The sequence below is a fragment of the Sebastes umbrosus genome, chromosome 4, assembly GCF_015220745.1.
Source record: "Sebastes umbrosus isolate fSebUmb1 chromosome 4, fSebUmb1.pri, whole genome shotgun sequence".
NCBI lineage: Eukaryota > Metazoa > Chordata > Actinopteri > Perciformes > Sebastidae > Sebastes > Sebastes umbrosus.
The window spans coordinates 25296807-25309266 of record NC_051272.1 but is presented as its reverse complement, the minus strand read 5'-3'; the positions used below and the strand labels follow the sequence as shown (position 1 = coordinate 25309266).

General features: G+C 40.6%; 1 protein-coding gene across 1 annotated transcript; it reads left to right on the top strand.

Moving 5' to 3' along the window:
- Nucleotides 1-565: 565 nt before the first annotated feature.
- Nucleotides 566-9169, top strand: tcp11l1 (t-complex 11, testis-specific-like 1). The gene is made up of 10 exons (XM_037767895.1): nucleotides 566-847; nucleotides 1818-1967; nucleotides 5061-5193; nucleotides 5283-5403; nucleotides 6205-6425; nucleotides 6990-7126; nucleotides 7223-7401; nucleotides 7546-7727; nucleotides 8648-8820; nucleotides 8940-9169. Exons 2-10 carry the CDS (start codon nucleotides 1826-1828, stop codon nucleotides 9152-9154), a joined length of 1503 nt encoding a protein of 500 aa, XP_037623823.1. The 5' UTR covers nucleotides 566-847; nucleotides 1818-1825; the 3' UTR covers nucleotides 9155-9169.
- Nucleotides 9170-12460: the final 3291 nt, after the last annotated feature.

The window sequence follows — 12460 nt, the reverse complement described above, 5'->3', positions numbered from 1 at the left end:
AAATAATAATAAATAATAATAAATAAATAATAAATATAAATATATATTCTTTTAACATGGTCATGGAGTATATATACTGTATATTTGTATTCTGGGGGTATCGTTCCTATGCAGAGGGTAGTTTATTTATTTATTGACTACACTGAGGGCGTTTTATATTTTAATTATTTATTTATTTATTGTGTTGAGTTTAATGTGTTACTTATTTTTTTTTACAGTAATTACCTTGTGCCTTTTCTACCTTTTTTGTTCTTTTCTTAAAGCTGACTCGGTGTAAACTGCTCAGAATTCCAATGTACTTATATTAGGAGCAAATGGCAAATAAAACTCTTGAATCTTGAATCAAAACTTAAATCTCCAACGGATCTGTCATTTTATTCCATGTAGGCAATGTGCATAGCAACATTTTAAAAAAAATAATCATGACATTGTAATTATAATACATTGGTAACATGTTGTCATCTTGGTCTTTAGACATTTCTTGTCACACGTGATGATTATTGAGTCAAAATAAATAACTCATTGAAAGGTGGTGGAGTGGGCTCGACTGTGACGTCACGTTAGACCCACCCTATACCGGAAGCGTCGCTGGTTGGTTATAATGGCGTCAACCCACCACTGAGAGGACGACTGCGACATCACTTAGCTGGAGTTTTACAGATGAAACAAAGCCTTCCTTCTGCTGAAGACGGTGTCTGTCGGTGGTGAAGTTGTGAATACATCTTAGACAGTGATATTATCGCTATGGTTGTGAAGGAGTAGCTGTTGTTGACTAAAGGGACTAAAGCTAAACACTGAGCTACACAGCTAACACATCATCTCTCTCCTCTGAGCAGCACACTACCAGGTCAGTAACCTCACTGTGATGACTGTAATGACACCATGAGGCTTTGTTGTGTTTACCTCTGTCGTGTTCACCTCAGTCAGTCAGCTTTTAGCATCGCACTGACTCCTCTCCTCCTCCCCAGCCTCCCTACTGGTGTAGTATGATGTCATCATCTAGATCCTCATCCTTCTGTCTGGACTGTCACATTAAATCACATCACATTACATATGTGACATTGTTTGTTTTCTTTGTTAGATATGTGAAAGACTTTTTTCTTTTAAATTCTGACTAAACATTTCATTGTATAATTTAATTATTAATATTGCTAGTCTGTCTGTATGTGTATATATGTCTATGTGTAAAATTTAATAAAAATATTGTTTTAAAAACAAACAAAAAAACAAATGACATTGATGTAGCAATACTGCATGCCTAGCTAGAAAAGCCACTAACACTACTGTTACAGTAGCTTGCAATCATTTTTACTGCATTTGAAATAACAGCTGATTGCAACTTTGTTTTTCCACTTTAGTATTTATTGATGTTTTTCAAGGTTATACAAGTATCGTTGATGATCCACTTATTTATTTGTCTACTTTGTGATTTGAATGTTTTTATGGTTGCTTTTAATGTTTGTTTTTACTGCAAAGAGCTGCTAAACTGTTTTTCGTTGTTTTCAATGACAATGACAATAAAGTCTCTATTCTATCAACAACATACAATAATAATAATAATAATAATAATAATAATAATCTTTATTTGTATAGCACCTTTCTAAACATAGAGTGCTTGCACAGATACAATGAAATACAGACAAAATAAAAACAACAATAAAAGAACAAAACATAAAGACCAAATACTGTTTGAATCGTTTATCATATCCAGCTGGTTTAAAATTACTATCAAATGCCACCCATTTTAGTATATTTCTTTCTTTCTTCACCTTGTAATATGCTGATTGCAACTTTAAACAGCATCTGTTATCTTTCAGACCTTAGCATGCCAAAGGAGGAAGACCACCCCGAGCGTGGAGGAGACAAGGAGTCGAAGGAGGAGAGGACGCAGGATGCTCGCGAGGACACAGTGAGGAAGAGGATCCGGGCAAATACCCCGAGCCCGCACAGGGGGAACACTCCTCAAGGTGAGAAACAGGTTGATTTCAGAGGTGAACGCCAGCTACACACAGCAACAGACGCGGGTCAAGCTGGGGGGGAGGCAGTTTATTTTTGGCGTCATTGGGTAAAATTCTATAATAACCTTTCAGCACATTGTGATTCAAGTGGGAGCCCCGGATAGGTAGTTTTCTGTGAAAAAAATAAATAATAAATTTGGAAATACAGCCCTCATCTTGCAGCTCTCCTCCCCTGTATCCTAAGCCCCTCCCACAAGACGAGCGAGGGCATGTGCCCGCGTTTCATACAGTAACCTTTACGAGTACTTGTCATTCATTTCAATCATCATCGTTCATACAGTATCCCGTACGAGTACTAGTGATTTCTTTTCAAACATCGTCCCGATCGTCATTGTGGTCCTGATGCCGTTATATTGCAGCAATTCTATGAGAATTACCGTCCTGTTTTCCTGTTTTTATTATGGAATTTTTACCCAATGATGCCAAAAATATTCTGCCTACTGAAGCTTTAAAGACAGGGAACCATGTGTGTCTAATCCTACATCGGTTTCATTTGAGCAGGGGAAGAAACACTCAGAGAAAGTCTACTCAGATTCAGAAATTCATTGTGTACATGTGTGAGAATATCTGCTCATAAAGATTGTCAAGGCGACCAGCATCCTGGATAAACACAATAGACATCTGTGGTCCAGGTCGTCCAAGCTACTGTTGCAAGTGGCCTCAGTGTATTTAAACCTGGACATGCGGTGCTAAGCTTTCCTGTTCTTGGCTTCAGTTGGGATCCAGTCTGCTCCCTATAGCATACTGTAACTTCCCAACTCAGTTCTTCAGTCTCTCCTCAGTTCTTTATTAGTACAAACATGTGGACTTAAATGGGAACAAACCGATGTTCTTGTGAGGGAAAATACCGGCCTCACAAGCACGTTCCTTCAGGAGTTGGCAAATCAACTCTTCCTGCCTGTCGTGCTTGCCTGTCTTCAATTTTATTCAATTGAATTAAATTGAAGACAGGTAAACAGAACAGTGTCTTAACTCTTTAACAGCACAGGTCCTCTAATTTCCATCTCGTCGTCACTTCAGCATGTCCCACTCTAACCTGACCCACAGGACAGGTAAGGCAATATGTACAACTATCATGTTTCTTAAAGCAAAGCCGTGATTGGGAGGCTGCTAAATTTCACTACACAGGTGAAAATGCAGAATTTGTGATCTCACACATCTGTGGTGTACAGCTGTTTCTCTGACATACTGTCACTAAAGCCCCGTTTCGACTGCAGGGGCCAGGGTCTAAATTAAGTTCTGGGGGCATTTTATGGGTCTTTTTTACCCCCCAAAAAAGCCCTGGTCATGGGTTACTACTTACTGAAAGTGCCAGAACCTTCGGTGTTGAGTTTGCAGGGATGACCGTCGCTGATTGGTGAAACACACACACAGCACTGCTGCTTCAACTATAGCACTTCATTCATAAAACAAGGAAGTACTCTAGTATTGATTTAGGACCATTTTAGGATGAGGGGAGAGCATTTGTCTTTGTTTGATAACATTGAAAGTAAAGTTAGGCTCTGCTGTCTGCCTCCCAACTCATTTAGAAAAAGACAAAGAGAAAAAGAGAGTAAGAGATTGTGCGAGCGAGCTGAGAGGGCGATCGGAAGAAGAGAGGGAGCTGTGAATGAGAGAAAGAAAAGTTATTTTTTGATTCTAAAGCACAAATAAATAACCGCCAAACACTCAACAGATGATTTACTGTGGAGACAGACACTCTTAGTTTAATATTCCTCTGCTGCATTTCATTCATTACATCCACCGTTCATCAGTAAATATATGCAACTGTAAATACAGTCGTGACGTGTTTTTTTTCCCAGCGTGTTTTTAGATGTAACAGGCGGAGACACTGAGCTGCAGGCTGCAGAGTGTTTATATATGTGACCACCAGCAGCCCTCGTCATGTCATGCTGCTTTTTCATATGTCAGCGGACTGATTTGCCTAATCTTCACAGGTCTTTAGACCACGGTGGACTAAAAGTCCCCGGAAACTTTGGTAAATGTTTTTTTGCAGTTTACAGTAAAGTGAGTATTGGTTTCGATAGCATCATTTCCAGCAGTTGCCATGGTTTTCAGAGTGGTCGCTTGATAGTTATACCCAGACACACCACATTGAATGGACTTTAGACAGGATGTTTGGCGTACACTGTAATATGTTGGGCAAGCACAGCACATACCGTACACAACATACCCTCTGAAAGAGCTGTGGTAGTCTTGCATAGCCAGACTTTGCTGTGTCATCGCTAAAGAAAGGTCTGGCTGCACCCATTATCATTCTGGTATAGGGGAAAAAACACTCTGGCTTGTTTGTTTTTCTTTAAACCAATCACAATCATCTTGGGTGGCGCTAAGTACAAGATGCAGCGACGGTGCCCTTCCAAAATAGATTCAAGAAGGGGGGGAGAACGCCATGGCCAATGGCAGACTTTACCCACAGTCTACATCCGGTGAGTCAGACTAGGGCCATGGTGGCACATCTGCCAAGTGTTGCTGACCCCTGGAATACAGCATATCAATATAAAAGTTGTCCCACAAAGCCAGAAACCAGACAAATAAAAAGCATTTGGGAGCAGTGCCATAGGCATTTTTTTCTGATTTAGAAAATGCTACATTTATCTGATAGATCCCACTGTGACTTTTATCATGTTTTCCAAATTTCCATTTGCGTAGCGCTTCACTTGACATGACAAATATGAGTGGGGATTTGTAACTTGTTGTTCATGTTCACAGTTATAAATTGGATTATCCTTGAAGTGCAAGAATGGAAACTTTGCTTTAGGGCAGGTATGCTGAACAGAGTGCTTTGTGGATACACTGACAGCAGGTACACTAGAACGGATTAAGGGGAGACACTACAGGTTAATAAGGTAAACATTTTAACTAATAGATACCATGAAACCCCAGCACTCAGTTAGTTCAACTGCAGTTTGTTGGCAGTGAAACGGCTCTTGTTTTTTCACAACAAAATGAAAGTCCTGTATACTAGCTTTGGGAGGACAGCACACGCTGATGTGTGATTTTGTTTGGAATAAATAATTTAAAGGTCGATTTCCCTCACAGCCAGCCCCCCCAGGTTTGTCTCTGTGGAGGAGCTGATGGAGACAGCTAAAGGAGTCACCAACATGGCTTTGGCCCATGAAATAATGGTCAACCATGAGTTTCAAGTCAAACCTGCAGAGTTTCCTGAAGAGAGGTGAGAGTTTAATCACATACAGTAACTGTTCTTTGACTGAGTTCTTTCTTGCTGTTGAAGTAACAGTCCCTCCTGTGCTCCCCGTACAGTTTGGAGCGCAAAGTGAAGGAGATTATGCACAAAGCATTCTGGGATTGTTTGGAAGCTCAGTTGAAGGAGGATCCGCCGACGTACGGACATTGCATCAAACTGCTGGCTGAGATCAAAGAGGTGGGGCAGGGTTTTTATTTTATTCAGGAAATAAACTGTCCCTGATGACTCCTCAAATGTGGGGTCTTATTTTAGCCGCTACCTTCTCTCTTCAGTTATGATCCTGCAGTTGTTCATAATTTGAGAAGGACACACCATACCAAACAACAATATCTATCTCTATCTATCTATCTTGATCAAATTGATAACATTCAGCCACTAGATGTTGCATTCTCCCTCCCCAAGTTGTTGCTAGACACTTACTGTCAATCTCAGCCATTTATCTGTTTTTTCCACACTAACTGACGACCCTTGACGAACTTGCGGTATCTGCAGATACCAAGTACCGAGCCGATACCTACATGATAAAAAATATATAGTTCTTCTTCTCATTATTTTTTTTTTATTGTTATACAGCTGAAACAAACCATCTGCCATTAGTTCTTCTTCGCTGCTCTAAAACAGTAGTTGCTACTGGCAGCCATGATACATCCAGGGCGACAGCACAGTGAAGGCTAGTGTTTTGGAGCGACAAAGAAGAATTGATTTCCGATTAAACAAGTTGATAGATTGGTGTACTCGCCGATACACAATACTAAATTTTGGGCAGTATCTGATGCATTTCCGATACAGGTATCGGTATCGGAACAACGCTTTTTGTTGCTGCCCCTGTCCACAGCAGTACATTGCTTTGCTCCCGTGTCGGTACTCCCGTCTGTTTCTCCAAACTGGGGGCGTTCATTTTTTTTAAACCATTCTGTCTTTCCTTTCCTTTCCTCTCCTGCCTGCCTCCAATCATCATCTATTTCCCTGCTCACCCAGACACTGCTGTCTTTCTTGCTGCCGGGCCACGGTCGTCTGCGTACCCGTATCGACGAGGTTCTGGATCTGGCTCTAATCCAGCAGCAGGCTGAGAACGGAGCACTTGACATCAGTCAACTGTCCAAGTTCATCGTTGGGATGATGGGCTCGCTGTGCGCCCCCTGCAGAGATGAGGACATCAATAAGCTAAAGGAGAGCACCGATATTGTGCCTCTGCTCAAGTAAGCCAGGAGACTATTATTAGTTCTGCATGTTCCAGGCCTTAGTTTATTTTTAGATTGTGTAATTTAATTCCAGTCCATTACAGTGCAGAAGTCAACTTGTTCTGGAGTGATGTTACTATAGAGGACGGTGGCGGACCTCGAAAAAAATAGATATCTTTACCATGTTTTTCTTTATCATGTTTTCTATACTGGAAGGGCACCCTAGAGGGCACTTCATTACGTTTTCTCTACTGGAAGGGCGACCTAGAGGGAACTTTATCATGCTTGTCTTCCATAGGGCCAACCAAGAGGGCACTTTTGCTGCAGTTTGTTCAAACACGGAGGCACCATGATCGTGCCCCGCCCCCCTCCCTGAGTCCACCAGTGATAGAGGATGATAAGAGATGAGCTAGCAGTTCCCCAAACTTAATGCAGACTTAATGAAAGTGAATAACAAGTTCAACCCCAGCTTAGTTGAACCTGGACCTTCAAACCTCTACAGTACATTTTGAGAGGATAGAATTTCATGACATATAATTCTCTGTTTCTGTCTCTGTCTTCCTCTGTCGTCCTCCCTCCCAGGGCAATATTCTCTGCGCTGGACCTGATGAAGGTGGACATGGCTAACTTTGCCCTGACCAGCATCAGGCCTCATCTGATGCAACAATCGGTTGAGTACGAGAGGAGCAAGTTCCAGGAGTTTCTGGAGAAACAACCCAGTAAGGAATCTCTCTTCCATTAAATGAGTCCTATTGTTCATGCTTAAAAAACGATCCCGTGAAACTGAAAAAAAATAAAATGAATCCGTTCTTTAGATGCCTTAGACTACACTGAGAAGTGGCTTGAGGACACAGCGAGATGCCTGAGAGAGGCCGGGGCGGATGGTTCTAGTGCTGCCTCATCTGACCCTCCCTCACTCCTCCCCGTTGATGTCCATAATCATGCCTATCTACGCCTGCTGAAGTGGGACCACGCCTCAGACCCCTTCCCAGAGGTAAACACAGTCGGTCCCGAAGCCTGTCATTGTGTCTCCCTGTCAGTTGTATATCTTTTTTAATCCTTTCTGTCCCTTTTTTCTGTCTCATCTCTTGTATTTCTGCCACCATAAACCGTATTCCTGGTCTTCTCCTCTCTGTAGACAGTGATGATGGATCATGTTCGGTTCCAGGAGATGCATCAGGAGGCTGAGCAATTAGTCCTGCTCTCTTCCGTACTGCTCATCATCTACACTACCACAGGGGAGGCTATCTCAGGCTTGCCAGGGCTGATGGAGACTCTTAAAAACACTGTCAATGTCATGCTTGCAGACATGCACACACCGTGAGTACCAGTGCTTTATTTGTCACACATTACGTGTAATAGAGCTACGCTGGACAACTTCGCCCATGTTCTTTAAAGTCACACTAATCAGTATTTTTATATTAAAGCTGGGGTAGGCAGGTTAGAGCAAATATGATTGAAAAATGTTATTTTTATTAAACAAAAAAAAATCATGTGCCTCTCTGTCCTGCGATGCTCCTAATGGCATCTGCAAGATTTCACAGACCGGAGGAAAACAACCAATCAGAGCAGAGCTGGAGCCTTGCCGTTGATCAAATATGAATCTATATTCTGTTACTGTAATGCCTATTTTTTCGCATTAAATGTTTTCAGAAGCATCTTGTAGTGTACTGTTTAGCTGTAAAATGAGAAAGTTTGTGACCCGACCGCGATGTTGACATAAGTTGAGGAAATACCAAGCAGAATTAATTCATATTTGATCAGCGCTGCCTAGTTTGACGTCTTGATTGGAGTTCAGTAGTGATTGACAGCTGCCTCCGTTGAATGAACAGCCAACAGGAACGCTCTCTCTCTCTCAAATGACCTGTGATCGGCTAAAGTAGATTTTTTTACTAGCCACTGACAAACAAAGTTAGCAACTAGCTGGTAAACTTATTTGGTAAGAATGAGAATTTAGCTGCTAAAGAGTCAGATATTTTCGGTTTCAGGAGTTGGAGTGAATATTACATTTGCCAGGTAGACACACGATTCCAAATGAATGCTGGATGTGTAAATAGACACGTTTTCCATATAAACTGGTGATAATATAAACATTTTGCTTTCAGCCTGTTCTGCTCCACCAATTGACCAAAAAAAGGTTCAATGAATGCAGCTTTAATGTGTGTTGCACTTGCATCGCTAGCACCGGTTTTACAAGTTGTGTTGCTCTACTTCAATGTTTCCTCATTGCCTGTCCCTAGGTCTTTTAGTGCACAGGAGGCCTTAGCAACCATCGGGGAGAAACTGTGTGTTGAGCTGAGTCAATGTCTAAGCCAACATGGCTACTCTCCATTCTCAGCTGACCGGAAGAGCACTCTGAGGGGTCAAATCTCAGCTTCCATCCAGCCAGACAACACGATCCGCAAGCTGATGGGTAAGAACAGTGACATGTACGATGACTCTCAGGGGTAGGAGCACAGCCAACAGCTCGCAGCGTGTTTTATGTACATATTTATTTGGCAGTGACGGAGATTTCTTCTCCTCTCCTCTCAGAGTCTCGTGTCCAGAACTATCTCCTGGCGTCCCTGGAGTCCAGTCAACATAAGACCCCTCCTTCTCTCCCAGGAGGTCTGGCTCCAGTCAGCAAGGAGCTGAAGGAGCTCGCTGTTCGTTTCAGTCGCCTCGTCAACTTCAACAAGCTGGTCTTCTCCCCGTTCTACCAAAAGATTCTCCATCAAATCCTGTCAGCAGGGGAGAGTCAGACGTAAACACCGAAATAAGGAGTGAGCGATGTGGAGAGTGGTCTGTAGTTTTGCCATTTCCCCTCACTAGTAACGGTTAGAGAAACGAGTAGAGCATGCTTATCTGTATTCAGCGGGTAAAGCCAGCTCCCTCAGTTGCATTAACTCACAGTGTTGCTTATTCAATACAATCTCAGCCCTCATAACCCTCCAGCCATCTTGCATTAAGTTGTGTTCAGTATTACTAGCAGAGCCGGGTGTCATTCCAAATAGTTTGATATCCTAACCACTACAATACCTGTGTTTTAGAACCAATACTAAAACAATACTTAGTGTTATGGTTACCATACTGTGCAGAGTATAAACACATTTCTTTCCACAAAAATATATGGCTAAGTACAGTATAGAATTACTAAAACTATGATATTAATTCTAAAAGATCAAATTAAAGATGAAGTCAACAAAACAAAGGATCAGGGCATTTATTTATCGACACATATTTAGTCCTGCATTTAGGCCTAGAAGTATTTTATCACTGTTCAATGTGTCTCAACCTGTTATGAGTTGCAAGGAGATGGCATTCAGGCAGAGACATGCGGGCACATTCCATGGAAGGAGAGAACCCTTTAAAATGCTCGATGATAATAAGATCTATTAAGGGAATAGGTCCACAATTTGGAAATATAAGGCTACAGTCAGCAGTCAATTAGTTTAGCTTCGCTAAAAGACTGGGAACGAAAAAAACAGCAGGCTTCACTCGGTTCAAAGGCTACAAAATCAGCCTACCGTCACCTCTAAATTAACATACTATATCTTGTTTGTTTCATCCGTACAAAAACTGGAGTGCAAAAATGACAAGTTGTGGTTTTACAGGGGGTTATTTGCCGGATTATTACTTGGCCTGGGAGCAGCCTCATTCATCAATATCGTCCAAAGTTTGTTTTTAAATTTGTTCTTAAGAAAGGTCCTAAGAAAAGTTTACACACACAGAAATTGAAGAGAGAATTAAGTTAAGAATGCCCAAATGAAAATGTAAAGAGGGGGAGCACCAGACCAAAGTTTAAAATATTTGGTATTCAGCAAATAAATCATATAATACATAATATACAGGGCTGTCATTCGATTTTAAAATATTTAATTGCGATTAATCACATTTAAACACCTTAAAGGGAGATTTATCAAGTATTTAAAACCCTTTCCAACATGGTAGTGGGTAAATATGCTTGCTTGATGCAAATGTATGTATGTATTTATTTTTGGAATTTAATTAACGACACAAAACAATGTCAAATATTTTCCAGAAACCCTCACAGGTACTGCATCTAGCATAAAAAATATGCTCTGTAAAGGGGAGACTCGTGGGTACCCATAGAACCCATTTACATTCACATATCTTGAGGTCAAAGGTCAAGGGACCCCTTTGAAAATGGGCATGACAGGTTTTTCCTCGCTAAAATATAGTGTAAGTTTGGAGCGTTATTTTCCTCCTTCACAACAAACTACTACGACATGGTGGGTACCAATGGATTCCTTAGGTTTTAGTTTCATATGATGCGAGTATCTTCACTCTAACTTTAAAACTGATACAACTTAAAAATCGCAAGTTGTGTTCATGCATTAGAAACATTTGTGGCGTTAAAACGAATTTGCGTTCACGCGTTATTAACTATTACACTATTACACTATATAGCTTTTACACTTCGCATTGTAAGGAAATACAGTGGATACAAAGACCCGTTACACCTTTAAATATTGTGCTTGAAATCAAATTGTTTTTATTCGGGCTCATCAGATTTACGTGGTTAGAGTAACAGTACAAATATTTGGATATGCATTTCTTGCAGTGTATTGAAAATATACACAAGCATCAATAGATGCTCAGAGGAAGGGTCTTCACCAAGCCTGTTTGGAGTCTCTCTACCAGCCTAAATTAAAAGCTTTTTGAACAATCCATTTATGTCAAAATTGTTTGTGGAAATGTACAGCCTGCTTGAGGATCTGTATCTCCGTACTGGCTCTAAAATGCAGCAGGTTCATGCAGTATCTAATAAACGTTAAATGACTAGGATGAACTGATGTGTTCTGGAGGGAAACTACACTGGTGTTATGGACCAATTTTACCTTTTGTTCTTTTTAATTGTTAGTTTTTTCCAATTTTGTTCACTTATTTATGACATTTCTGATGGTTTATAAGATGTTAAGAATGTTTACTTTGCATTATATTTTATGCACTCAATTTACCAGAGAATACTTACAGTGATTGTAACAATTCTTCCCTTCTCAAGGCAGAATGATTCCCCAAATGAATAACACATGTGTATTGACTGATCACACCAATTGCACTGATATTTGTCTTTTAATGTTCATCCAACATGCCATTAAAGCATTGTTTGTCCCACAGAGCTGAGTCATTCCTTTAATCCCTCTACATGTTGTTGGTTTATGTTTATGTTCATGTTGGTGTGCTTGTATCAGATTTGTTTTTAGAGAGGGATCTTAATGAGCCTGGTGAAATTGGGTATTGCAGTTCTTAAAAAAAACAAAAACCTTTTTTAAAAATTAATAAATGGCAAGATCATTTTACGTTAATGACCTTCTAGGTTTATAAGGTAACTGCCACTTCTTTCAGCAGTCATTTAGTGGTGACCAACCATCAGTCTGACATTTCACTCCAGCTTTACTAGCTGGTTCTCTTGACTACTCGAAAACAACAGCATGTTGTTTTGTTTAAGACACTAGGTGGAGCCAGAACTCCAAATTAATCTGACATTTCTCATCAAAATAGATTCTAGTATATTCTAGTATTTCTTCTAGTAACTAGAGACAGGATATACAATAATTGCATAGCAGCCATTAACAAGCAAAAAGGAAATAGTTACTTTCCCTCCACAACAGCACATGTTTAAATTACTCTCTAGATCAGGGGGTCTCAAACATTTTGGGGCAGGGACTCCTTACAGGGGAGAACATTTCCCAAGAACCCCCTCTTAATCTTAACACCAATAATGTTTACTACCATTTGTACTCTTAGATGCCATTGGAACTATTTGTATTATAACACTTTTCAAACTAAATACTTACAACCTGTTTGATAGTGAACAGACATTTCAATTTGAATCATGTTAAGATAACACAAGATAATTCTTTATTAGTCCCACAGCGGGGAAGTTTGCAATGTTATTGAATGTTACTACCAATACCTTTAAGCAGAGGGTGATTTAGGGGGGGGTCCAAATCCAAATTTCGCCGAGGGCACCAAAAGAGCTAGAGCCAGCCCTGATTAAATTACCAAAGCCAACTGACATCAACCTAAAACCCAGGGCAGCAGCCCAC